The sequence below is a fragment of the Caenorhabditis briggsae genome (genome assembly GCF_000004555.2).
Source record: "Caenorhabditis briggsae complete genome, chrX, whole genome shotgun sequence".
Lineage (NCBI taxonomy): Eukaryota > Metazoa > Nematoda > Chromadorea > Rhabditida > Rhabditidae > Caenorhabditis > Caenorhabditis briggsae.
Window position 1 is genome coordinate 4,482,876 of NC_013491.2, and position 25,589 is coordinate 4,508,464.

The 25,589-nt window shown below is 37.8% G+C and overlaps 4 protein-coding genes across 4 annotated transcripts; 1 reads left to right on the forward strand and 3 right to left on the reverse strand.

Moving 5' to 3' along the window:
* Positions 1–504: 504 nt before the first annotated feature.
* CBG27512 lies at positions 505–923 on the reverse strand (the record flags this gene model as incomplete). Its single annotated transcript, XM_045239086.1, has 2 exons — positions 505–741; positions 906–923. The coding sequence occupies 2 exons, from the start codon at positions 921–923 to the stop codon at positions 505–507; spliced, it is 255 nt and encodes an 84-aa protein (XP_045098079.1).
* A 1,743-nt stretch (positions 924–2,666) lies between these two features.
* Positions 2,667–2,747, reverse strand: CBG27513 (the record flags this gene model as incomplete). The annotated part of the gene is made up of 1 exon (XM_045239087.1): positions 2,667–2,747. The coding sequence occupies one exon, from the start codon at positions 2,745–2,747 to the stop codon at positions 2,667–2,669; it is 81 nt and encodes a 26-aa protein (XP_045098080.1).
* Positions 2,748–7,412: 4,665 nt separating this feature from the next.
* On the forward strand, positions 7,413–11,868 carry Cbr-aakg-4 (the record flags this gene model as incomplete). The annotated part of the gene is made up of 10 exons (XM_002643842.2): positions 7,413–7,462; positions 7,776–8,058; positions 8,480–8,549; positions 8,600–8,700; positions 8,783–9,003; positions 9,493–9,556; positions 9,601–9,675; positions 9,723–9,812; positions 11,390–11,671; positions 11,719–11,868. The coding sequence occupies 10 exons, from the start codon at positions 7,413–7,415 to the stop codon at positions 11,866–11,868; spliced, it is 1,386 nt and encodes a 461-aa protein (XP_002643888.2).
* An 855-nt stretch (positions 11,869–12,723) lies between these two features.
* Positions 12,724–23,265, reverse strand: Cbr-hum-6 (the record flags this gene model as incomplete). Its single annotated transcript, XM_002643843.1, has 27 exons — positions 12,724–12,819; positions 12,871–12,984; positions 13,029–13,772; positions 13,820–13,898; positions 13,950–14,294; positions 14,742–14,870; positions 14,919–15,040; positions 15,087–15,274; positions 15,323–15,492; positions 15,544–15,785; positions 16,590–16,839; positions 16,894–17,042; positions 17,085–17,514; positions 17,563–17,867; positions 17,911–18,183; positions 18,232–18,333; positions 19,243–19,368; positions 19,425–20,073; positions 20,116–20,486; positions 20,540–20,705; positions 20,757–21,166; positions 21,214–21,377; positions 21,428–21,642; positions 22,518–22,702; positions 22,750–22,896; positions 23,086–23,196; positions 23,248–23,265. 27 exons carry the CDS (start codon positions 23,263–23,265, stop codon positions 12,724–12,726), a joined length of 6,300 nt encoding a protein of 2,099 aa, XP_002643889.1.
* Between the last annotated feature and the right edge of the window lie 2,324 nt (positions 23,266–25,589).

A 25,589-nucleotide genomic window follows, 5' to 3' on the forward strand; every position in this document is an offset into this window, starting at 1 on the left:
TTGTTGAAGTTACAAATTTTCGGTAACTTTTTTATCATAGTTTCCGAAAAATTCAAAGCCCAAAATTTTTTAATGAATTTAGGTTATGGAAAATGATTATGCCCAACTTCGAGCAAATTCCAGAAAATCGAAACACATCTTTTTTCGAATTCTTGTTCGTTTTTCTCTATTAATACACTTACAGTATACTTTTTCCCCAGTACCCAATAACCCACAGTACCCAATAACCCTAAAACGACCAAAAACGATCTTGTTTTGTCCGGGTAACACTAAACTTCAAAAAAGGCCAGAAAACTCATTCACTTAGAGATCAAAACCTGTTCAGAACCAAAGGTGATCAGTTTGAACTTTTGCAAAACTAGAAATCACCTATCCCATCTTTTATTCTTATCATCAGATTCTTAAAAACAACATTTTCGGTTTTTTTGTTCGGGGGTACACAGTACAAATTTTGTTTTGTCTACTATGAATCTATCAAGCGGCTTTTTAAGTGACGAATTCCTATCATTTGGAAACCGTTTTGTTTGTTTCTTGAGGGCGAATAATCGAATTCCCAGACCCACCCCCACTGATCTTGTGCCAGCTTGTACGATCCTCTGTACTAAGCTTTTTCGATTTTTGTGTGGGTGGGCTTTGATATAAAAGCCAAACGCTGCCCATTGATAAGAGCATTTCACGAATTGTTTCATTGTCATTTTCATGATTTTTTTCTCGTTCTTGGATTTTTGCTAGAACTATTTTCTAGAATAAATTAGTGCAAAAAGTGATCCGGCGCTTTTTCTGCTATTTTTCTAATTAGGCACGCACTCTCATTTTCAAAGATATTCATGAACCCCTGAGAATATCCCGATTAGCTCTTTAATCGGAAGTGTTATTGTGTTGATCTTAATGAATCTGACAACCACTTTTGTTTTAAAATACATCATGTCTTGTGACTCAATTCGGTGTATACAAGATTACTTTGTTTTTTCTCACTCTATTGTTTTTCTTTTTTTAATTTTCTCAGATGTTTTTGTAGACAGATTTTCGTACGATTTTGTACTATCTCTCAGTGATCTTTATTTTAGAAAATTGGGTTAAGTATATCAGATTATTCTATTTTTGGTGATTTGAGCTGGAAGCCAAAATTGTAGTTCCTGAGACAAAAAAACCATTTTTAAACTGATAAAAATCGGATTTCGTCTGAAAACAAAACAAATGATTGCTGTTTGATCATCACTGAAAAACAATTTTCTGCTGGTGGTCAGAAAATAACAGAAAAAAACAACAGGAACACTAGAAAGGACAATGAGAAGGCTATCACACCCCCGTTGTGCTTGTTTTTGTGGCGCAGAACCAAAATCATATCAAATTTCCATCTCATTAATAGCAACATGAATGATGACTCTGACTGCTCTGAGGCTCCAGTTTCCTCTATTTTTTTGAGAGTGATAGTAGTCGTTTGTCTTCAGAGTGTGTTATGATTTGATTTGTTTTTTCTTGTTTAGAAGATAATAACAACTTCTTCTTGAGAATCAGAAACATATAGCAAAATGTTCCATGTATGGAGTCTTATTGTAGTGTTCCTATAATAAACCGATTTCGAAGATCAAACATTGTAATGAACAACCACCAATTTTTAAGGAAGGAAAGTTTTTAACACCTTTGTGGGTAGACAATCAAACAATGTCCTTTTTTATGGACACCATTGCATTTTTCTTCCTTAGAATGTTTACATTCTTTTTTGGTTTCCTTGAGCCATGCCCTCCCACTTTTTCTTCCTCTCACAGACAATCATGATCATTTTGACAGAAAATGTTTGATTTGAACTTTTTGAAGCACTTCCAGCGTTTCAGAAGTTGAGGGAATTGTCTTTGAGCATTGATGTACTACAATAAAATAGCGTTTTTGATACTGAAACTAATATACCGTGAACACACTCTTTTAGATCGCCATCCAAACCGTCAACTTTGAGCCAATGTATCTCATTTCCAATCAAAGATATCAAAAAGTTGTCAACTGACAAATATATTATCATAATATCAGCAACATTTTATCAGTTGGTGACTTTTTGATATTTTCTACAGAAAAAGAGATATGTGAGCTTAAACTTAACGGTTCGCGTGGCGTTTTATTAGAGTGTTTACGGTAACTTGGCTAAAACTGGAGAGCGGATTCTAAAATTTTCAAAAGTTTCTTGATAATCTATTTTTAACCTATCCTAAAATTTTCATCAACAATCTGAGTTTAAAAGTTATTCAGACTCTTTTGTTAATCGCTATCTCTATAGATTATGGCTTTTGTAAAAAAAAGAAGGAAGAAAAAAGATGAAACTTGGATGTGGTGTTGGTACAACTTGTTTTTTGTGGTTATGTGATCATTTCAGTTGAAAAAAGCAACAAAAAACCGAAACCCAAACAAAGCACAAGTGCGAAAATGACTCTTCGGGTCCCCCCTCTTCCCCGACAAGAAAGAACAACAATGTCTCATTTTTCTCCATTCTCCATTCTAAATCGGGTAGAAACCTCTCTCATAACTTTTGTATTCTTCTGATCTTCTCAATTTTTTTTGCATTTCATGGACATCTCACATGGGCCCACGATGTCTGATATTAACTCCCCTTTCACTCCTGTTTTTCCTCACTTAATACGACTTGACATCAACGCTCGTGATAATTTTTTCCCATATCATCTTGTTATTTTTTCAGGAAGCCAATGCTCAAGTTTTTCCAGAAGAACCGCCGCCGGAACAGCGAGCCGGCGGCACATGTACCACCGAGATTTACAGTAAGTTTAAGGTTTATTTTTAAAATAGTAATTTTTTGGAAATTAAGAAATTTATGGCAAAAAATCTATTTTCACTTGTTTTTCTAAAAAAAATATTTCTGATAAAAAGAAATTCTAGTTATTACTTTGCATAACTATGTATAAACAAAGGTTATTTTTGTAATAATCTAATTTTGTCTTTAAAAAACCTAATCAAAAGTTCAACAAACTGTTTGCCACCCATACAGACAAAAAAAGAAAAAAACCTGACAGATGGGTGTTGTCAGTTATGTTTTCGTGAGTCAGAAGTCAACAGAAGGACAACTGAGGTGTTGAAAAACAAGATGTTCTAGAAATTGACTATTTCGGTTGGTCGGTATTCCCCATACTATTATTTCTGCAGAATAGGTGACTGGTTTTGGGAGAGAGGTGGTCTTTGAGATCCATAATTTTTGGAAATTTGCTACAAAAAAGGGATTCGGGCACGGTTGACTAATTTCTGGGTTATTCGTTGTCTGCAAATTTTTTGGAGTTTTTGAGGTATTTTAATTTATTGAGCAAAAATAATTTTATTTTTTGAATATTTTCATTTTCAAGGTATATTGCGTTTTTGAGGTATTTCAATCGAAGTTGATTTATTTTATTTCCGATAATAGAAGCCCACTTGAACTTTCATTTTTGAGCTTAATTATCTCGATTTTTGCGAGAGCTATCAAAAATTTTCTCACTGATAAATTATTTATCATGATATCACCAATAATTTATTAATTGACAATTTTTTGATATCTTTCACAGGAATTGAGATAATTGTGCTCAAAATTTTCATTGCTCAAATTGTAATCCACTCAAACTGTCAATTTTAGACTCAATTATCTTGATTCCTGTGAATGCCATCAAAAATTTGTCAACTTATGAATTATTTATCATAATATCAGCTATTTTTTATCCGTTTACAAAGTTTTGATATATTTCACAAAAATTGACATAATTTAGCACTAAGCTTCTAATAAACAAATTACGCTATACCTCCTTTTCTTCACAAGCAAACATTATGAAGCCAAAACTCAAAAATATGTTTTCAACTTTTATTTGAAACTTTATCTACTCACGAGAATATTTATGTATAATTCATCATATTTTTTGAAACTCGTGTGCAATTCAGCTGATATTGATTTCCGGGGATAAATATGTATTATGTCCATCGAAAAGTTATTTTAAGATTTTCAAATCAAAATTCCCCAATCCGGAAAATCCGTTAAAAACTTTCCCCAATCGGATTACTCTAATCCTTTTTTATTTTCATCTAATAGTTTTTTTTTCTATTTTTGCTTCTTGTTTTTTATGAGAGCCCTCTGAAAAGTCAAGCTCGATTTTTGATCCGCCTACCGTAGCCCATCTGTCCCATAAAACCTTCCAGGCAATTTTCGAAAAACACCTTTCTCATCTCACTGCCATCAATTCTCATTTGCCACATGTCTGGTGTAACAATTCGTGAAAGTTTTGGAGGCGGAGTCCGAAGAGCAAGAAGAGCAGATACTCTCGGCAAAAAAAAGACCACGTGTTGTTGAAAGAAAAACACACATACACACATAGGAACTGAAACGAACGCAACACATAGCAGCAGTAACAGCAGTCCCCCCATACAAATAGTTGTTTGTGTGGCGGTCGGTCGGTCGGTTGGCCGTGGAGGGCAGTTGATGGGTTCCGTCTTTTTTCTTGCAGTACTCTTCTTGCAATCTCTTCCATTCTGTTATTGTATTTTTCGCCAGGAGGTCTGCTGACTACTTTTCCTTGAATCATTTTTTTTTGATTTTTTTTCCAAACCTGTTCTTTTTGAAAAGAGAAAGAAAACTAATTTTCAAAGTTAGGGGTTTGAAAACAGTTTGAGAATCATCCCTTAGGATTCGAAAAATTCCCTTCCACTTTTTACTACTTTGTTGATTCCATGGAAGCTGTCGTCATAGGAAGAAGCACGATGTCATGGTTCTCCCGCCAGTTCTCCCGGCAGACTCCTCTTTTTTTGGAATAGACAATTGGATTCAAAAGTGCCAGTGCCAGTATATATTTATCTTTTCTCCCAAGGCACGCGCTCATTTTCTCTTTTCTCAATTTTTGGGGCTCACATCCAGTCTGAAAAAAATTATAGACGCTTGTATTCTGGGAACAATGAAGGTTAACTAAATTGCGTGTTTTTTTTCTCAAAAGCGAACATTATGACTTTCGACAGCTGGTCACCACCACCAACGGCAAACAAACGATGTTTCATTTTTGATCAGTAGATGCTTATCATTTGTTCCTCAAAATACGAAGTGTCATCCTATTTTTGGCGTATGGACAAATTTACTTTTTTTCCTGGAAAAGGCCGATAGCGTAGGTGTTCTGTAGAAAATTTCTAAATTTCTAGAATACGTTTTTAGACCAATTACTGGCAGTATTGTTAATGGCAGTAGAGATTACGGTAGATCAAAAAACGAATTGTTTTTAGGTATTACACCAAATAGAATAAATCCGTCTGAGAAGAGTAATCCATTCGGGGAGAAATATGAAAATTCACGTTTTGAAAATTTTCACGTAATGTTGGAAATTTGACATCTGCTCTGTTCCTCAGCAATTTAGACATGCACTTAGTGCCGGTCAACAAGATATTCGAATACATAATTTTCAGTTGATTTTCGGTTATTCTGACCATTTTTAGAGATTTGGAGCTCGGCTGTCAAGTTGAAACAGACCTAAAGCTCAAACTTTGCATTCACAGAATTATTCAAAAATCCCTAGTTTTTAAGCTATCTGCCGGTTTCTGAAAGACACCTGTGTTCTAATGTTTTCAGTACCAAAACGGGCCAAAGCGAGGCTGTTTTCAGAAATCGGCAATTAATTAAAAAGCTAGGAATTTTCAAAAAGTTTGTGAGTTCTAAAGTTTCGATCTAAATCTGTTTCAGACCCTCGAAAATTTTCAAAGTGATTGGAAACTTGACAGCCAAGTTTCGGAACCCTGAAAATAGTAAAAATAGCCGGAAGCCAACAAAAAAATATGTTTTGAATATCTTATTAACCGGGACTGTGTTTCGTGGACCTTCCAGAATAAAAAAATAGTTAGAACGCCGATCTACAGTAATCTCAGCTTCCCGATTTCATTTTGATTAATTGTTCTACCGTAATCCTAAAAGAAATGCGTACTTTTATTATTCTTCCTTGTCCCAACTAATAACCACTTCTTGAGAAACCAGCTGAATTCGATTCCTCCCACTGATTATATTTCCCCAATCAGACCCTGGAGCTCTCTATTCTCTCGTGTTTTGATCTAAAATTCTCCCCCCCCCCTTTCTCTTGTCTCCGCCCCAAACGATCTTTGCCACTACAACCCAGCCAACATACCTCTTCCATCCATCTATCTATTTTTTGTTCGTTCTTCTGTTGTTATCATTTTCAGTCTTTCCAACCCCATCAGGATTCTTTTTTTCGCTCTCAACTTCCATTTCTCCGCCCTCAACGTGTATTAATTGCAATCAGGACGAGAGAAAGATAGTGGTTGATAACAAAAAAAAACGCGTACAATAACAAAAACGACATCTGATCGGTTATTATTCGGTTGCCCTCTTTTGGAGGACACCCCCACCTTTTTCTACTCCTCCCCAATGTTTCGGTCGGTCTTATTTTTAACAGTCTTCATTAACATTTTTCCATCTTATTCAGGCTGCGATGGGTTGGGAAAGTATTAGAGAGAAACTGTATTATTTAATTTTTTGACGTTTCAAACTTTGTCCTTTTCACATTTTGATCTAGAGACAAACGGCGCTAGAAACAATGACGCCATTCCAAAAACAAAAATAGTGGTTTGTCAAAAAACCGGACAAACACAATTGCTAAATGATTATATAAAAACGTTCCAGACGGGATTTGTAACACTTTGTGTTTTCTGCGATACTTTGGAAAAATCCGAAATAGAAGATCTTATCCTTTGGTCCTTTAGGAAGCATTATATTTCAATTGAATTAATCAGTAAGTACCCATCGTGTGTGTACTTTGAACCCTTAACGGAACCAATCCACGATGTTTTTCACATTTGTCGCACTTCTGAAAGCTTGTTTCCGGGGGTCCAAATTTGAGTCACGCGCTGGGATTTTCCTTCTTTTTTTCGTTTTTTTTTATTTGCTAGGCGTTCACAGATTACTTATTCTGATTGACTCGTCATACGGTCTTCTCTTTCCGAATCTTTGAATTTCTTCTATTTTAGAATTTTCCCTTCTATCAAATACATCGCGTTGGTCATAATAAGAGCTTTTTTTTTCATTTTTTCTCACATATCTAAAAAAGGAAAACAGGAGAGACGGGAAAGCACACGGACCAAATATCTGCTCTCTCGTTCTTCTATTTTTAGAATATTCCCCAATGCTTGTAAACAACGTGCTGCTTCTTTTTTTTTCTTTGCGTGTTATTGTGACCAGGAAAGTGCAAATTTTTTCTTTTTTTTTCTAGCGTCGTCTGGGCAGAGCTTGTTTTCTTTGACTATATTTTCTCTTTGAAAAAAAAACTGAGTGATTCAAAAATGTGACTTTTTTCATATAAAGGTCTTAAAATAGAGATTTTATTGGCTTCTTTCTATTTTCATACTTCCAGCTTCCATATACAAAAAAGTTTCAGTTCGACTCCAGTAATCGGCAACGAACCATGTTGGAAACGACACCAGTCACCGTGTACGGCAACTCGATGGATCATGGGTAGGTGCTAATCTAGATGTAGAACACGTTGTCGAATTTTTTCCTTTGCCCTCCGGCGGATTTTCACCTCTCGCGCCGGGATTAGTGAATGCTGTTGGTGCCCCGCACTTTCCGTTTTTCTGAAAAAATCAATTTTCTTTTTTTAACACTCTCTAGAAGGGTTTCCATTCCAGCACTTCCGGGCAGTTTCAGGGCTCACTTTGTTTATAGTCCATCAGAAAAAGAGGAAAAATTTTTTGACGCTGCTCTCACAACTAGATATTATGATCTTCCTTCTCTCTCCCTCCTCTTTCAGCATAATTGCTCTTTCTAGATACGAGTCGGGGCCCAGCATCGACCACTCGCGTCGGAGTTCATTCGGCATTCGCGAGATTTCACTTCCGTCGCGTCGTCGCTACACCATGCAGTCACGACTTCAAGTTCAGCGTGGGGCGAATGGCGACACTGGAAACCGGAAGACGTCGTATCAGTATGGAATGAACGCGCCGGGAGGAGCCGGAGGACAGAACGCGATGGAAACTGATGACGATGGTTTGAAACCAATGCCAATGACTCGTAGACGTATGAGTGTCCCGGAGAATGTATTCAGAAGAGCGGTAAGAATTTTGAAATCCGTTTATATGTACGATACCGGTCAATGACATATTGAGAAAATGATTTTTTCAGTGGATTTTCGGCCATTTTGACTATTTTTATCGAGTTTTTTCCAGCTATTTGCCGATTTCTGAATGACACCACTTTTTGCCTGTTTTTGTACTGAAGACGTGAAAAAAACAGGTGTCTTTCAGAAATAACCGAATAGCTGAAAACTAGGGATTTGCGAAAAGTTCTGTGAAGGCGAATTTACTAATCTAGGTTTCTTTTACTCCATCTGAAAGTTTCGAGGTGATTACTAGACAGCCGAGCTTTAACTTGGCAGACGAGCTCAAGGCTCTGGATGGTTAACATGGCCAAAAATCCACAGAAAAACATATTTTTGTATATCTGATTGATCTCTACCTCAAATGAAATTTCCAGGATTTCGCTATTATGCGTCCATGCAGAATTTTCAACACAGAAGGCGGCTATGAAGTGCTCTCGGCATTTGGTAAGATTGCCAGTTGGCTTTTGTTTATAAAATAAATTATTCTTATTGAGATCGGCATGCGGATCCATACCACAAATTCATGAAGTCAATCACATGCTACGACTTGCAGCCAACTCACAGCTCGCTGGTTGTTTTCGACGGGAAAACAAAGGTATTCATTTGCAGGGAAAACACATTCTTTTCCTTTTTTCTGGAATTTTTCTGGAATGAAATTCTAGAATTTTGTCTTCCAGGTCAAAGCCGCAGTTCACGCTCTCTCTCAACACGGACATATTGCTGCCGTGGTGACCAATAGCGACAAGTATCAAGCGGAGTGTGTCTTCAATATGGGAGATTGTCTCACAGCGATACTTATGGTAGCCGCAGGAAATCGCGAGGTTGCATCCATGACGCTGGTTGATTTCTTGAAGGATATCGGGTCTGGAAATATTATCTGCAGCGGAGTTCAAAATAGGTGAACTTTTTCTCTTTTTTCGCTTCTCTGAGCCGATTTTCGGGAGGTTTCCGGTACCCAGTTTGACCTCTTCACTGTTTTCGGGTGCATGTTTATCTAAAAAAAAAAGAATAATTGAGTGGTGTTTACGTTTATATGTTTCTGCTGGCTGCTGGCTGTCAAATGATGTAAGGAAAAAAAATGAGGGTATCGATAAAAACACATTACACTCAAAAAAAATGTGGTAAACAAGTGAAGAATCATAGGAGAATACGGTTCTTTGTTTGTAGGACGACGCAACAACGCATTTTTATTGAGTTTATTATGAAACAAAGTGAGAGAAAAAAACGAAGAGGAAACCAGAGATCAGATAAACAACCAGAACCCGGGGGGGGGGGGCGTTTTGTGTTTTTTCATGCTACTGGAGACCCATCAGTTGTAATTGAACCGGAAAAAAAGAAAAAAAAAGAATGAAAATAGGGGCTCTAATAAAAACAATTTGTTCTGCAGCGTCTGGGAGGCTGCCAATATCATCTCACACAACAAAATTAGCTTCATCCCAATTTTCGATACGGTAGGAGAGTCCGAATAATAAGACAAGTGGACCTCAATTTTCAGATTGTTCCAAAACCAGGTACTCCATTGTTCTTCTTGACCACTCGAATGATTTTGCAGGAGACTGTTCTCAAATTGGTAACAATAATAACACAAATTACAGTACCCTAAAAAACAATTTTTAGAGCGACTTTGGGGATGCCATCCTTCTTCACGTGCGTCAGGCCACATTGGACCAGAAGAAAATTGGCACGTGGAATAGCGACGTCTTGAAGGTTTGTCGAAAAAAAAATAGTGTTGAGAGAGAAAAAAAAAATCCGGATTGTGGCCGACCAAGAACCACCCTAACCCTTCTGGTTCAAACAATATCAAAAATTGACCGACGATCTTTTTTTTTCGTGCCTCAATAACAAGTCGGGCAGACTGCCTCTCGACCTTCAATAGTATTTCTAGCATGCCGAGTTTTGCAAAGGTCACATGAATCCTTCAGAGTCGAGTTGCCCTGTTTGTTATTATTTGTTTCTACTGGAGAGAGGAGTTATCATATTGGAGTGAGAGAGCGGAAGGTCTGGGAGGTGGTCTTGAGTTTTTTTTTAGTAGTTTTGCAAATGTTCTACTGGCTTGGTCTTGGGAGGTTCTGCAAACGCGGACAAAAATATATATATGAACAAGGGTCAATAACAAGTTAAAGGGGTTGTTGAGACTAAAAAACAGTTTTTCGAAAGATAACACGTATAAAAACTAGAAGGGCTGCAAAGAATGATTTTAGGGATGTTTATGAGAAGCCCAAAATTTATTGATGTGGATAGTTGGGCTAACCTTTGGCCGGGTGCTTGAAATTGAGTTTTCCCGATCTCAAAATTTTTGTAGACGCCAGCTATACAGTACCAGGCAATAAAAACACAGAAACAAGTTTTTCATTTAATTTTGACCATAGTCAGGAGTATGGAGCACGGCTTTCAAGTTGTCAAACATTCAGAAAATTTTGGAAAACTTCGCATTCCCGGACTTTCTCGAAAATTCCTAGTTTTTCAGCTATTTGCCGATTTCTGAAAAGAACCCCTTTTTGGCTCTTATTTGTGCTGAAAACGTGAAAAAAGGAAGTGTCTTTCAGAAATCGGCAAACAGCTTAAAAACGGGAATTAAAAAAAAATTATGTGAATACAAAGTTTTCATTCTAGGTCTGTTTTGCATTTTCCAAACTTTTCAAAGTGATCGGATAATCGACAGCCGAGCTCCAGACTCTTGAAACTGGCCAAAATCCACTGGGAAACAGCTTTTTGTACATCATATTGACCGGTATTGTACATCCCATCGTTCGGCCGCCTCAGCTTACGCCGTCGTAGTTTAGCTGGTATTGGCGCGTCACCTCTAGCATTGGGTCCAGAAGTTCAACCTTACTTGCGGACGGGCCCAAAGCGGGCGGTGGNCCTGNCATANNTNNTTTTANGATTGATNTTTTTTGNCCCACTAAATTAGATATGCTACAACTCGACGAGCGCTACAAAATGAAACTATTTGGAACACTATATCATGTTTGTGAACAAAGTTACAAACCAAACGGGCCGAAAAAAACCGGCCCGGCACGGCCCGCATTTGCAATTTTTTGGCTTGTAACTTTGTTCACAAATATGATACAATGTCTCAAATACTATCATTTTGTAGCGTATCTAATTTAGTTGGTCAAAAATATCAATCCTAAAAGAAACTATGACAGGGCCCGCCACGGCCTGCTTTGGACCGGCCGCAAGTATGAGTTCAACTGCTTAAAAAATGTATTTGAACGGAATTTCAAGACAAAAACCAAATTTCTAAACGAATTAGATTTTCAAAAACCAAAGAATAATTTCAGATCGGCTTGAACACAACCATCGAAGATTGCATCAAGCTGATGGCCGAGAAGAAGATGTCCACCGTTCCAGTCGTCAACGACTTCAATCAAATCGTCAATATGCTCGCCAGAAAGGACATCATTCTCGAGATCATGAGCCACCAGGGCGGAAACTTCCACGAGATGCTCAAAGAGCCCGTCAAAGTGCTGCGCTCACTTCAGAATAGATTAGTTTATGGACGCACGAATTTCACGGTGTTCGAGACGGTCGCCAAGCTTATGACTTCCGATAAGTGCTGTTTGGTGAGTCCGGAAGCGTTTTTTTGAATAACGTCGTTTTCTATTTTTAGCCGATCATCGATGAGTCAAAGCGAATTCTGGCGGTGGTCTCTTGCAGAGATATTTTGAGCTACATTCAAACTGCAGAGAGAACACCAACCGAGGATCGCTCATCATCAAGCAACTCGAGCACATCTAGCATGCCAAAAACTGCAAAGTAGTTTGTGAATATTCACAGGACATATCTTAAGAATCGTCTCGAACCAAAAAACCAAAACAAACAATTTTCACTTTTCTCTTCTCGCCTCATCCATTTCCGTCTCTCGCCATTCCGTGAAATTCTGGAATCCATGTTTCTGATTTTTGCTTTAACCTGAAGCGATCTTTTTTCTTTATGCTCCCTCGACATTGCTTTTTTCCAGGTTCTCTCCTACCAAAAAAACTTAAAAATATAGTTTTGAAAAAACTAAAAAAAAGGGTTTCGCTGTGTAGTTTTTATTTTAAATAATTTATTAGTTTGTACATAGCTTGGTTTTTGTGAATATTTCTATGTTTCTGTCCCAATCCCGTGATTTTTCCCCCAATTTCGCTCCGGTTTCTCTTTCCTAGTGTTAGCGTAAAAACAAGATTGTAGAATTTTGATCCATTTTTTTCTCTGGAAACTTCTCCCCATTGTTTTCTCCGACACACACTTGTATGAATGGTTTTTATGTAAATACAAAATAAGATGGATAAAATATAATTAACTGGAATCACAAAAGAAAATTGTCATCAATACATTTGGGGAAGGATTTGGGGAGGGGTACATAAAGTGGTTTGTGAACAAGATGGGGTGAAAGAAAATACTTTGGGAGAAATGCGAATAACAATTTTTTTCAGATGAAGAGGGGAATAATAATAATAAGAATTGAATCGGAAAAAAAATTTCAAGAGGGGAAGGGTGGAAAGAAAAAAAATCGAAAAATGAGCAAAAGGAACCAGCATTTCAAACAAAAAGATGGAAAATTTTTTTGGGATTTATTTTTGGGAGGAAACAAGAAACACGTTTTCATATCGGGTTAAAAAAAATCAAAATCTCATAATGCAACTTCTCGATGCTTAGAAGGTTGATTGGTCTGATTGGATATCAAAAGTGATATATACGAAGTAAGCAAGTCATCCATTTTGTAGCCCTGAAAATTTGAAAAATGATTTTTGAAAATTTTTTTATGAAAGTGTCGTACCACAGTAGTATCCAGAAGCAGCTTCTTTCCTTCATTACCCTTCAACATATTACCAACTGTCATGTTGAAGTAAGTATTTCCACTTGTCCAGTTGCAAATGACATTGAACGGATACTGTAATAAACAATGTGTGGATCTAAAACTCTAAATCCTCTCACCTGAACCAAAAGATTCTTAGACTCCAGGTGATAAATGTTCACTCCAGTTTGATTGATGGCAAGCAAAAGTCTGTCCGGAAGACTCAAGTCAGAATATTGAGACACTGGGAAGAAGGCTGATCCAAACGTTGGCCAGCGACAAATGTATTTCAAAAACTCGATTTTCGCTTGGTCCGGTTTCAAATGCTCCACTCTGGCGTATGCGTTGGAAATCGTTTTCCTCCACTCACTAGCCGAGCACATTTTTAGTGAGTCCTTAGGAACGATGTCATCCAGTAGCTGTGGAATTTGAGCCAGTGGAGCATTTTTGCCTTCTTTGGTCATTGCTCGGAGAATCAAAGCAGCTAGCTCGATGACATCATTCTTGGTGGTCTTGTGGTATCCTAGCAGGTACTTCTGAGATTCTTGGTGGTAATGGAAAATGATATCTGCTTGTGAATCGGCTCCGGGGACAAAGTTAAACCAGAGTTTCCTCATGAAGTACACCTGATAATTGATAGGTATCATTGTGGAGTCCTTCTGCATCGCATGGTTTGTGTGAACCCAGTCGGACAGCGAGCGAACGTAATCAAAGAAGAACTCGGTTTCAGGCACAGCCAGTACTTTGTCCTTAATCTTGACAAATAGACTGAACCCGTCTGACGATTTGAGACCGAGTCGATAGCCGATCTTGTGACAGAAGTCGCGGGCTCGTGTCGCAGAGTCCACCTCGATTGCCTCGTCTGTTTTGTCTGGGAAGAATACCTCAAAAACAGGAAGATAAAGTGAGTTAAGAAGAAAGTTGAACTGACCTTGTGGAAAATTTGAGTTGTTTTGTGCTGGATAGCTTCTACCTCAACAAGATGTGGGGGATATTTTCTACTTCCGCCCCTGAAAAAATAAACTATGCTTTAAAAACATATTAAAAAACGGAAAACGTACTTGGCAAGTTTTTGCATCCTATTCTGACAATCCAATGCGATTGGATGGGGTCTAGACTTGAGGAAGTGACTGATCTCTTTCGCCAGAGCAGCACTCGGAGCAAAAAGTCCAGTGGCCATCCATAAAAGCTCCCATCCTTTCTCCTCGGACATAATTGAAGGATTAAGGGTTAGCTGTTTCACAAGTTGACAATACAATTCATCTCTGAGTGCTTCCATAGAAATGGGGAGTTTGAAGATATGGTCAGTGAGGTGAGTTCCAAGGCGACTTCGTTTCGAAGGCTCATCTCCCATATACTTCATGATGGCTGCGAAAATTTCAACTGCCCCACGACAAGCATCATCTCTGTAAGTTAAAAGGATTTTTATAAAGCACTGTTTGATAAAATGTACAAAACCGTATTTTTAGTTGATTTTAGAGCATTTTGTTCATTTTGAAAAGTCTGGAGTCACGTTGAAACTTTTGGAAGGCGAGAAACAGACCTAGATGGGAAACTTTGTATTTACATGATTTTGTGAAATTTCTTAGTTTTCCAGATGTTTTCTGGTTTCTGAAAGACACTTGTTCTTGCACGTCTTTCAAAAAACGCCAAATAGATGAAAGACTAGGAATTTCAGAAAGTTCTGTAAATGCGGTTTTTAACCTATGGCTCCAATATTTTCAAAATGATTGAAAACGAGACAGCCGAGAGCTACAGACACCTGAAAATGGTTGAAATTACCAAAAATCAGCGAAAAATAAACTTTTTTGTATATCTCATTGAATGTTACTGTGACTGTAAACCGGTATTACCTTCCATTGAGTTTCTTCAAAAGTGGATGCTCAATATGATCTCTCGAGAATCTCCAGCTCTCAATCTGCGACTCCTTCTTTCTCAAGGTCATCAACGAAATTTGAGATCCAACTCGTTTCACCTGTGAGCTGAAAATTTACTTTCATACGTTTCCAGAGCCCTCCTTTTAAATTTACTTGAAATTATCTTCTGCGAAATTCTCCAGAGTGTATGGTTCCGCGTTATAGTCAATTACAGTAACCTGTTTGTTGTTATTGAATAAATCCAGACTCATGTCCATATCCTTTGGGAATATTTGCTGAAAAATAGACAGAATAGAATTCTATTATTATGTTCGCGGTTACCAATGTGTTCTTTGATGGCTTCACCAGAGTTGGCAGCACGTACACGTTTTCCGCACGAATTAAGCCAAACAGACACGTTCGCGAGTTTTCTCCTTTCACGACGCTCTCGGTGAGCAGCGTGTTTCCGGTGAATTCGTTCACGAGAATTAGAAGATCCCCTTTCTCAAAATCGAGGAAGTTATTCTTCTCTGAAAATGAAAAGTTCCTTCAAATTTGCAGTTCTAAGAAAACTCTACCATCTCCTTTCTGTGCTTTGATGGCCACCAAATATCTACTTCTCTTCTTTAATCCTTCCAAGAATAGAACTATCAGGTTTGTTATATCATCTGCATTTGGAGACTGGAAGGTGTACTCGTCGCCAACAACAGAGCGGATAGTGCAGGTGTCCGTGGTACTTCGTTTTCCTCTGAAAAGCAAATTCTTGTGGAAAGCCTATATCTTCATAATAGTAACTCACTTTCCATAATAAGCAGTTGAAATTTCTGGGAAACTGAACTCGAGCATTACGTGCTCCCGATCATCAACGACATAGACACCAGTCCAGTTCACGGCAATGATGACTTCATTTTTCGGCAATGGAGGTCCAGCGAACTTCAGAGCTTCATAGAATCGAGAGAACAACAGAGGCCACTTGGTTTTAGCAATGGATACGACGTCTTCCTTGACTTCGATTTGAGAGGGAAGGCGGCCAGTGAACTTCTGTAAAAAGAATGGTTGAATGAGAAACAGGAGAACTTAGAAATTGAATTAAAGTTACGGTGAATAAGACATACAAAAAATTGCTTATCATTTGATTTTTGACCATTTTAAGGAGTCGGCACTTGAGTTCAAAACAAGTGGTCAGAAATCATGCCCCAGTAAAACGTGAGATTTCAGAAAAAAATTCGCTGCTGAATTAATAGGCTGAGGATCAAACTTTGAAACGGCGGGAGAAAAAATCACTCGTTGCAACTCATTGATTAAAAATAAATAGGTCAAATCCACGTCAAATTTGAAATTATTCAAAAATTTCTTCTGGCCTAAAAGTTATTTTGGGCGCGTTTTTTGGCCCGTTGTCTTGGACCCAAGTGAGTCGGATGTCATGTTTCCAATCATTTTGAAAGTTTTGAAGAGTGTGAAACAGATCGAGATGGAGAAATTTGGATTCACCGATTTTTCTGAAAGATCCTAATTTCTCAGCTATCTGTCGATTTCTGACGTGGACCGTTTTTGGCCAGTTTTTGTACTGGAAACGTGAGAAAAGCCGGAGTCTTTCAGAATTCGTCATATAGCTGAGTAAGAATTTTCGAAAATTCCGTGAATGCAAAGTTTTAAAGTCAGAACTGTCTCACACTCTCTGATATTTTCAAGGTGATCCGAAACTTGAGAATCTAGCTTCAGGTTCCTGAAAGTGGTCAAAATGACCGGAAGTCATCTGAAAAGTATATTAGGCTTATTGTAAAGTACAGTATGTATCAGATTTTTGGGAGATTTTGAAAATTAAAAAAAAATTAAGGACTGTACCTTTCTATATTGATGCATAATAGTTTGAGTCCATTTCTCTAGCGCCATATCTTTTCCAGCCATTTCAAAGTCTGGAAGATACGATGCAAGGTTGTTCTCCAACTTGTTCACATCCATGGTGCCCTCATCAATATAGTACTGCTGAGCGCAAATCGCTGCGAGCTCTTCATCCTTATCACATCTGTACTCTCCATACTTGATTCCACGGATCACTTGTTGGTAGATCAAATTGGTGCTCACTGCGTCGTCTCTGAAGGGGCACAGTTATTATATTGGCGTAGCTCAATTTTTTTTTGTATCTTACTTTGGATCGTGCCATGGACTGAAAATTTCCTTTCTGAAGAACAATCTCCATGGAGCATTCCTTTCTTGTCTTCCTTGCTCCTTAGCATACTGTTCACATTGAGAGATGGCATCCATGACGTGATCAGTGCCACTTCCGAGGGAGGATACCTAGTAGAAAAATGCTGATGGAATTTTTCTAGGGGACCTTACCTTATCAAATAGAGCAATGTACAAACTGAAGCCAAACGAATTCGTGAGACCAACTTTTTCTGCCAGTTGCTTGCACAGTTCGGAAGCTGTTGTCGCAGAATCGGCACACAACGTTTTGACACTTCCATCCATAAAAGTCACCGCCAAAACCACAGGCTTTTGAGACTTGTTGGCTTGCAACTCGACATAACTCGGTGGCTGGTGTCTTGTTCCATTGACTTGGGTTCTTCTTAGCCGGTCCTCAATGTAGGTTGAGTAGCCGGTTCCAGCTGGTCCTCGTTCACGTATGAAACAGAAGAGGTATTTGATGAATCGCTCGCTGGGAGCGAAACATCCAACACAGAGAGATAGGAGGATCCATCCACGAGCAGCGGAGAGTTTTGATGGGTTGTTGCTAAGCTGTTTGCACAGTTGACAATAAATTTCGTCTCTGAAAAAAACAAATTTTGAAAAATAGTTGTCATGTATCTGTAACTACCTCAAGTCTTCCCTCAGAATACCCAATCCAATAATATAATGCAATTTATCCAAGCTGGTCATTGGTTTGTTCTCCAGCATGGCATTGAATCCGGAATATGCGCTGTCGGAGGAAATGGATGATGTATCGGAGCCGCCAATCTTTCCTTTCCGCTTCAAAGTCATACTTATCAACTTTTTGCCCATTCCTTTTTTGAGCGTTTTGTTTCCTCCGTACTCGCTGGATAAGAGAGCTTCCTCAACGTCGCGAGTGCTGAACTTCTTGCCAAGTGTTGCATAAAGACGGCTCATCACCGGAGTCTTATCCTGAAAATCAAGAATTTTCGAAGAAACATACCTATGAACTCACATAAATCTCTGACCCATTTGTTGAGCCTGGTTTCACATCTGAAAGATCTCCCATGAATCGAAGAATCGTTGTCCATGATGCCAATGCTGCAAGCTGTGCACTTGGCTCCGTATGAGTGAGCAATGCAGTTTTAATTGGTTTCTTGATATGCGTAGCTGTTGCTTGCGCTTGGAAAAAGGTCGCTGCATACTTTCCAAATTGGAATTTGCTCAAGTCCTCATCAATAAAAGAGTCCACACGTGGAATGTTGGTAGGTGGCATGACAGGGGATGGCTGAACATTTTTGCTTTGGTTTTTCAAATTTTCACACTTTTCGCTTACATGGAGCCTGGAATAAGATCCTCTTCTGCTACTATCCGTGCTGTCGTTCTCGTTTCCAGAGTCTTTTCCATCAGATGGCAAGAAGTCGAACAAATGGGAGACCTGAAAGGTTTTCAGGTTTTTGAGGTTTTAGGAATCCCATCCCGAAATGAAAATTGTAAGAATAGAGGCTAATAACCACCATAGACACCGACAATAACAACATCAAAAAATACCTTCGAGTTTCTTCCATCCAGTAATTCGGACTAAAATTTCAAAGTGAGCAATTATTAAATAAGAAAACTCTGATAGAATGTCCCAAACTGTCAACGTTGAACCTATATATCTCATTTCGTGTGAAAGATATCACATAGTGGTCAATCCACAGACAAAAAGTTAATTGTAATAGCAAAAATATTTTGTTGGCTGATTGCTTTTGATATCTTACACAGAAACCGAGATAAAAGGCTTGTAATTGAACATGAGGGAGGTCATTCGATCAGAGCCCATATTCATGAACATTTTCCTTTCACAAATAAACTGAATTATTTTCGAAAAAAAAAGTGAGCGTGAAAATGTACTGAAATTCATTCAAACGATGTTGCAGGGTCAGAAAATGGCTTTTGAACTGAATTTTCTTGAATACTACCGAATGAAAAATTTTCATTTTTGGTCACAGTACTTAAAACTCCTAGCTCTATCCATTCATGTCATTTTGTCAGAAAACATAGTTTTTGAGTTGAAGACCAGCATCTGTTAGGTTTAAATTTAGATAATAATGCACTTTATATACTACTCTATTAGCCTACAACCTTTTTAGAATCAAGAAATCCATAAAATTGACTGTTAACATAACACGAAATTTGTATACCTATTTCATGAAAATATAAAGATTTTACAAAAAGAAAACGATTTTTCTTCAATTTTCACGTCTTTCCAGTTGATTTGTGAGAGGAAAATGGTTTTCAAGGAAATGTTCATGAATACGGCTTCAGAGCTTTTAAAGTAAATGATAATTTTTGTCAGACTCACCAATTCCTCCTCATGAGAGTCCGAAATGACTGATGCCGTAGATGACACCTCGGTGAGTGGTGCTTTCTCTCCACGTCTTCTCATCTCACCAACCTGACGACGGAGAAGCGTTCCACGGCAAACAGCCTGAAATTATTAGTATTCAAGTATTTATAAAACAAGACCTGAAAAAGAAAACTCACTTGAAATTGTATAATTGTCTTTCGCAACGACTGATAGTGCGATACCAACTGTCTGGAGCGAAGCACAGCCTGAAGACGTGAGAATCCAGAAATAATCTGTCGATATCTCTTCCGTTGGTCATATCCTCTCCAGGCAGTTTGAATAGTAACTGCTGCTTGTCTCTGCTTCTCGAAGTCCTTCCTTACCAGCCATCTTCTCACATTCTTCTGGATTATCACTGCCTTATCCTTCAAAATTCGATAATATTCTTGCTCGAGAACCAAATCATGTTTGTCTTTCAAGAACACTTTGGTCTTTCCCAACTGATAATCCGCATTGGGACCAAGGACTTTGTGGCAGATCTTCTTGGCTGCATCATGGAGGTCAATTCTATTCGCGGGTCCACGAATGGAAGAAACAAGGACTCGGTAACGGAACACGAATGGATAGTAGTCGTGACGGATTGGATATCCACTTCTTCTGATTTTAATCGTCTCCATCATTCCGGAATATCTTAATTGTCTTAATACAAGATCTCTGTCCATTACAAGAGCTCTCTTCAACTCATTCGGTTTGATACATCTAATGAAGAATGGATGGGTCTGGGTGAGTTGAGTCATCAGCTGCTCCAGCGATCTACGGAATTGATTTCCAACCGTAACTTTCTTTCTGAAATACAGGCCCTAGATTTTAAAGTTTTCAAAAAATTACCTCGAACTTGTATCATACTCCAAATCATCAAACAATCTTGCCAAGAACGGCATCTTCGAAGATGAAATCAACGCTGATAGATCTCCAGAAAACGAGTCTCGATTTTTCTCAAGGAATCCACGAGTATTATAAAACACGCTTCCGGCAAAGTGAGTCACTCCGAAAGCCCTCTGAAGTTCGGATTTGGGTTGTAGATAGAGCTCATTTCGGCCATGGGTAGAGTGAAGTTTGAGCAACATTGTTTTATCGGTTCCTTTTGGGAAAATACTCTCCTCATCAATTAACGACAAGATGTTCATTGGTCGTTGTGCAATTAGATCAACTGTAGCTTGATTGTCCACGAATTTAATATGACGCCAATTTATATTTTCCTGAAAAACCGATCCATTTTAGTTGATTTTAATATTTAGAATTCTAATATCACCTCGTCATACTCTTTCTGCTCCATTTTGAAGACATGTTGAACGAAAAACTGTTGCAGGGTCTCATTGGCGAAATTGATGCAGAGCTGCTCAAAACTATTGCTCTCAAAATTCTCGAATCCAAAAATGTCTAGAATCCCAATAGACGTGCGTATGGATTGTGAAGGCCTGAAATCAATTTTTGGTTCTAATGCCAGATCTGTTCTTCCACTTTCTCACTTGTAAATAGCATCGTTCACTCTTCGAACGATGTGAATGAACAGCTTTCCGTAAATTGCTTTTGCAAGGGCATCTCTCGCATCAATCGCTTGTTGACCATTCAATCTGGAGATGACACGTTCCTCACGAGTGACTAGACTTTTTGTGGTGATCGCGTCGAGAAGATTCTGCTCGTGAAGGTTTAGAAGTTTAGCGATTCTGACTAGAGTTGATGGATCAGCTACATCTACAGATTCCATGTTGTCTGTGGTATTCTGGCGGAATCTAATGTTTCCAATGTGAAGTAGTGCAGCTAAAAGCTTGAAGATACTCCCGATTTCTTGTTCATTGATCATCAAAACCCTCATTGCAGATCTGATCTCTGCCAAGTCAGCAGCATCATCTCTTCCTTCAGCTGTTAAAGTTTTTCCCTAAAAATAAGAAATTCAAAAAATTCTTATATAATTTTACGAGGTACCTGAATCAGATAATAGTAGTCTGCAGCGGTACCCAACTCTAGTTCCATCTTCTCTTCTTTTGAAAGCCCTGCCAGTAAACAGTAGAAAATGTGATAGTTTCTCTCATTTTCAGACTGTGTAACGATTCTGGACTTCTCCAGAAGGTACTGCTCGATTTTGGCTCCTGGAATTTTTATTTTTCAACTTTCATTCCGACATTTTTCATCCCCAAACCTTCTATAGAACCACTCTCATTGAAATGTACATCAATGTACTTTCCAAACCGGGACGAGTTATCATTGCGGATTGTCTTCGCATTACCAAACGCTTCGAGAACTGGATTCGCTTCGAGGACTTGCTGTTCGATCCAACTATGCTGTCCACTAATTGTTGCCAAAAACTGGAGGACGAGTTTTGTGGATTCGGTCTTTCCGGCGCCAGATTCACCACTGTAAAAGATGATAATGATATGATGAGAAATAAGAAACGACTTTTACAGAAATCTCTCCTTAAATTTCATAAAAAGAGTACAAAATTAGAGATATAGGTAATTGAAAATTTCTGTAAAAAACCCTGAAAAACGAGATAAGCGTTTTTAAACTCCTATTTTAGTGTTGATATTTGCATTTTTGGCTGTTTGTTGGTTACAGACGACAGACCGTATTTGCTCTGATAGAAGCTTTCCCCACACATGCACTTTGAGTTCAATTATATCTGTCCTTTTAAGATATATTTAAAAAATCAGTAAACAGATAATTTTGGTGATATTATGATAAATAATTTATCAATTTAAGTGTTTTTATATATTTCAAAAGAACCGAGATAATGGAACTTAAAGTTAAATATTAGAGAGTTCTTCTTATATATAGGTTTTAGGGTAAGCGGTTATAAAGGGACGCAACTTTTATTTTAATCTTGATTTTTGCATTTTTTGCATTTTGTTGTTAAAGGAGGCGAGACATCAAAAATTTCGGGGGACAGTTCGGGGGACGAAATCGCGCCGCGCTTATGTAGACCATCGGTCGTCAGGCGCCTTCGCGCCCCCGTAGCTCAGCCGGTAGCGGCGCTGTACCCCGGAGCTGCCTGTCATGAGTTCAACCCCTCATGGGGGTTCTCTATGCAAAATATCAGGAAAACTTTTTTTTGGTGTCTGGCCTCCTTTAAAATCGGCAGAACTTGATAGGTTTTTTATGTTCGATATAATCAGAGTTTTTTAAAAAATTTAAAATGTTCTGGAATACGTTTTCAGGAATTAAAAATTGAAAATTTTCCACTGGACTAATCAGATCATAACATCTATTACTGTGGATTTGCAAACATTCACCTAATGATAACTGATTGATTCTTCTTTTCTCTTCTCATATTCGTATATGCATTATCAGCGATGGCAAAAATATGTGGTGGTAGCTCGCCGATCCTTTTCCTCTTGTACATTCTGATCTCATCTGCTGTATAGATTGCAATATCCATGTATGGATTTACAGCTATCAGAATTGATCCGGTGTATGCCTAAAATTTTTCAATCTAAACCCCTTTTCTCTTTTCCAGCCACTCACATAAATCAGTTTTTCTCTATATCTGATAAACAAATTCCTCAAAATTGCACTCTCATGAAAATCGCCTAATTGACACATATCTTCCACACCCTGAACTGACGTCGGATGCATCAAGCGCACCCTTCGATCCGCCGACAACCATTGTTCCTGGAAAAATTGTACTTTTGTTCCGTTTTGAAAATTGTAACACGGGGATAAATCGGAACTTATCAGAACCCCTCGGTGATAACAACATTAACGCGATTCACTCTCCCGCAGTGAAGCGAAAGTAAGAAACGGATTGAGGTCAAGACGACCGGTATCAGTGGAGACATTCCCAAGATTCATGTAACATACATTTCCAAGATCATCAATCACTTTCAGCCGTCCATGGTCCTGGTCGATGACTCGGGCTCCGATCGGGATCGATCCCTCGGCTTTGCCAGGTTCTATCCAAATGAAATCACCCTGCAAAAAAACATGTTACGTAATATTCACAGCTGAATCAATATTGGTTACCTTGCTTACTAATACCATTGTATTCACAGGTGCACACTCATGGAGAATCGGAGAAGTGATTTCTGGAAATGAGAACTGTTTGAGTTTTTTTTTCTGCTTGTGAAAATGAAAAGAAAAATACGGGAGATGAAACATTGAAATTACCAGAAAAGCTTAAAAAAATCAGAAGTCATTAGAGGGAGTGAGACTGTCTAAGAAAATTTCATAATTGAAATTAACGACGCATCATTTGATCTACAAAAAAAAATTTTTGATCTACCATTAATGTTTTGGGTGGAGCAGGTCTGAAGCACTATCGAAATATTAATTGAAAAAAAAAGAAAATTAGATTCAAATGTATTACTGTACTGACCCAATTTCACTCGATTATATAAGAGATTTTAAAATTGATTGACTGGTAAATTTTTTTCATCTTAACACTGATATTTTATTAGTTAATCAAATATGTATATTTCTCATATTAAACTAAAACATTGAGCTCAAGATTTCAGAGAAGGATTTCAGGTTTTTAAGAATAAATTTAGTGAATACTTGAAATGCAACAAATAGTTCTAAAAATGAATTTTTGAAGTTCAACAATGTTGGGATTTGAAAATTTTTTTTCTCAACTTATCAAAAAAATCTGAATTTTCTGAAAAAACATTTAATGTAAAGAGAACCAAATTGAGAAGGTTAAATGCGTTCCGAATCTAACCTCACAATTCTTCCTTTAAAATCAGATAAGAACAGTCTCAAATATGAAGGTAATGTGAACATATGGTAGACGCCGTGTGAATGAGAATTCAGCTAACATGACCTTCCGATCTACATGTTCATACATGCGAGTCAAAAGTCAAAACAAGGAGGCATGGAGCTTTTGGAACACAAATAAAATAAACATAGGTTCAATAAGCCGAAAGTACACGACGAATAAAGACGCACTGGAGAAGATTGTGTTCGGTTTTGCGGTTTTCTCTCGTCTCTTACACCATCATCATTATTTGTTGACCATTTGTATATGGGGGTCCAAGTGATGAGTTCGTTCCCCGGAGGAGAGCGAACGACAGAAGACAATAAAATAAAAGAGAAACCACTGTGATATTTGACCGCACGGTTAATCCGAAATGCGCGGGGCTGGACTATCTCTCCGTCATCTTCCGTCTACTGTTTCTTAACCGCCGCTCCAGCCGCAATTGTCTTCACATTAACTAGCCAATACTATCGTCACAAATGAATGAGGTCATCTTCGCGAATTGAAATAAATAAAATTCAAATTAGTTGTATACGTTATCAGTGGTAGAGAAGGGATTTTTATTTAGAAATTTGTTTCTGATGACAAAAATCGATGTTTAACGCTCATTTTGAAAATTTACTACGCTGATAACCTGCGAAATACTGTAATAGCATCAATAGAAATTGCCAGTAGCATTTTAAGCTCACAGTGAAAATAAGAAGAGCTAGATTTGAAAAAATGAACAAAGAACTGTAGAGAAAGCGGTATAAACAACAAATATTTGCATTTCTTATGTAGATGGTCAGTCAAAATCGAGGTCATTCAAAGAAACGAGATAAGCCACACACGCTAACAACTAGTATATATTCCCGCTCCTCGCAATATGAACACTTCTTGTTTCGGATGCAAATTACAATCCTAGGCAGCTAGCAGCATTCCAGCAGCAGCAGCTATCAAGAATGATGATGCTTGATGATGGAATAGGTTTTGTTTGATGGATAATAGAAGGAAGAAGTGAATGAAAAAGAAAGTGATCTGATGAGAAAGTGAAAAAAATGCATTGAGAGGGAGTGGAAGATCTTGGAAGTAGGCAATTGAAATCAATGGGGATGATGTCGCTTATGACACTTAATGAATCAGTTTGTAACTTTAAGTATGGGCAATGAACGGGGTAGCAACTAGCTGTAATATTTTGTAGGACAATCGGAGATCCCTGAAAAATTTCAAGAATTGTTTCAAAAAAATATTTGAGAAATTCAGAAAAAAATTCGATGAAAAACACCAGTTGGAACTCAATTCTCGAATTGCATAAAATTCGATTTAATCTCGAAAAAATTTTAAAGTTTCGGTTTTTCAGATTTTAGCCCCTTTTATACGCTCCACATAAATAGGTTCAAAAGACGCTGATTCTCAAATCTTCAGTTTTTTATCAGCCAGCCAAAACGGACGAAAATAAAGTTCTTCAGGATTTCTTTAAAAATTGTTTAAAAGATTTACAAAATGTTTTAAATTAAAGATAAATAGAGGAGCTGAAAATACTTCAAAAAGTTGAAAATTCGATTCAAAATTTTTTAAAAGTCATTTTTCTTTGAAGTACTGTAAATGCACAATTCGAATCCTAGCAAATATT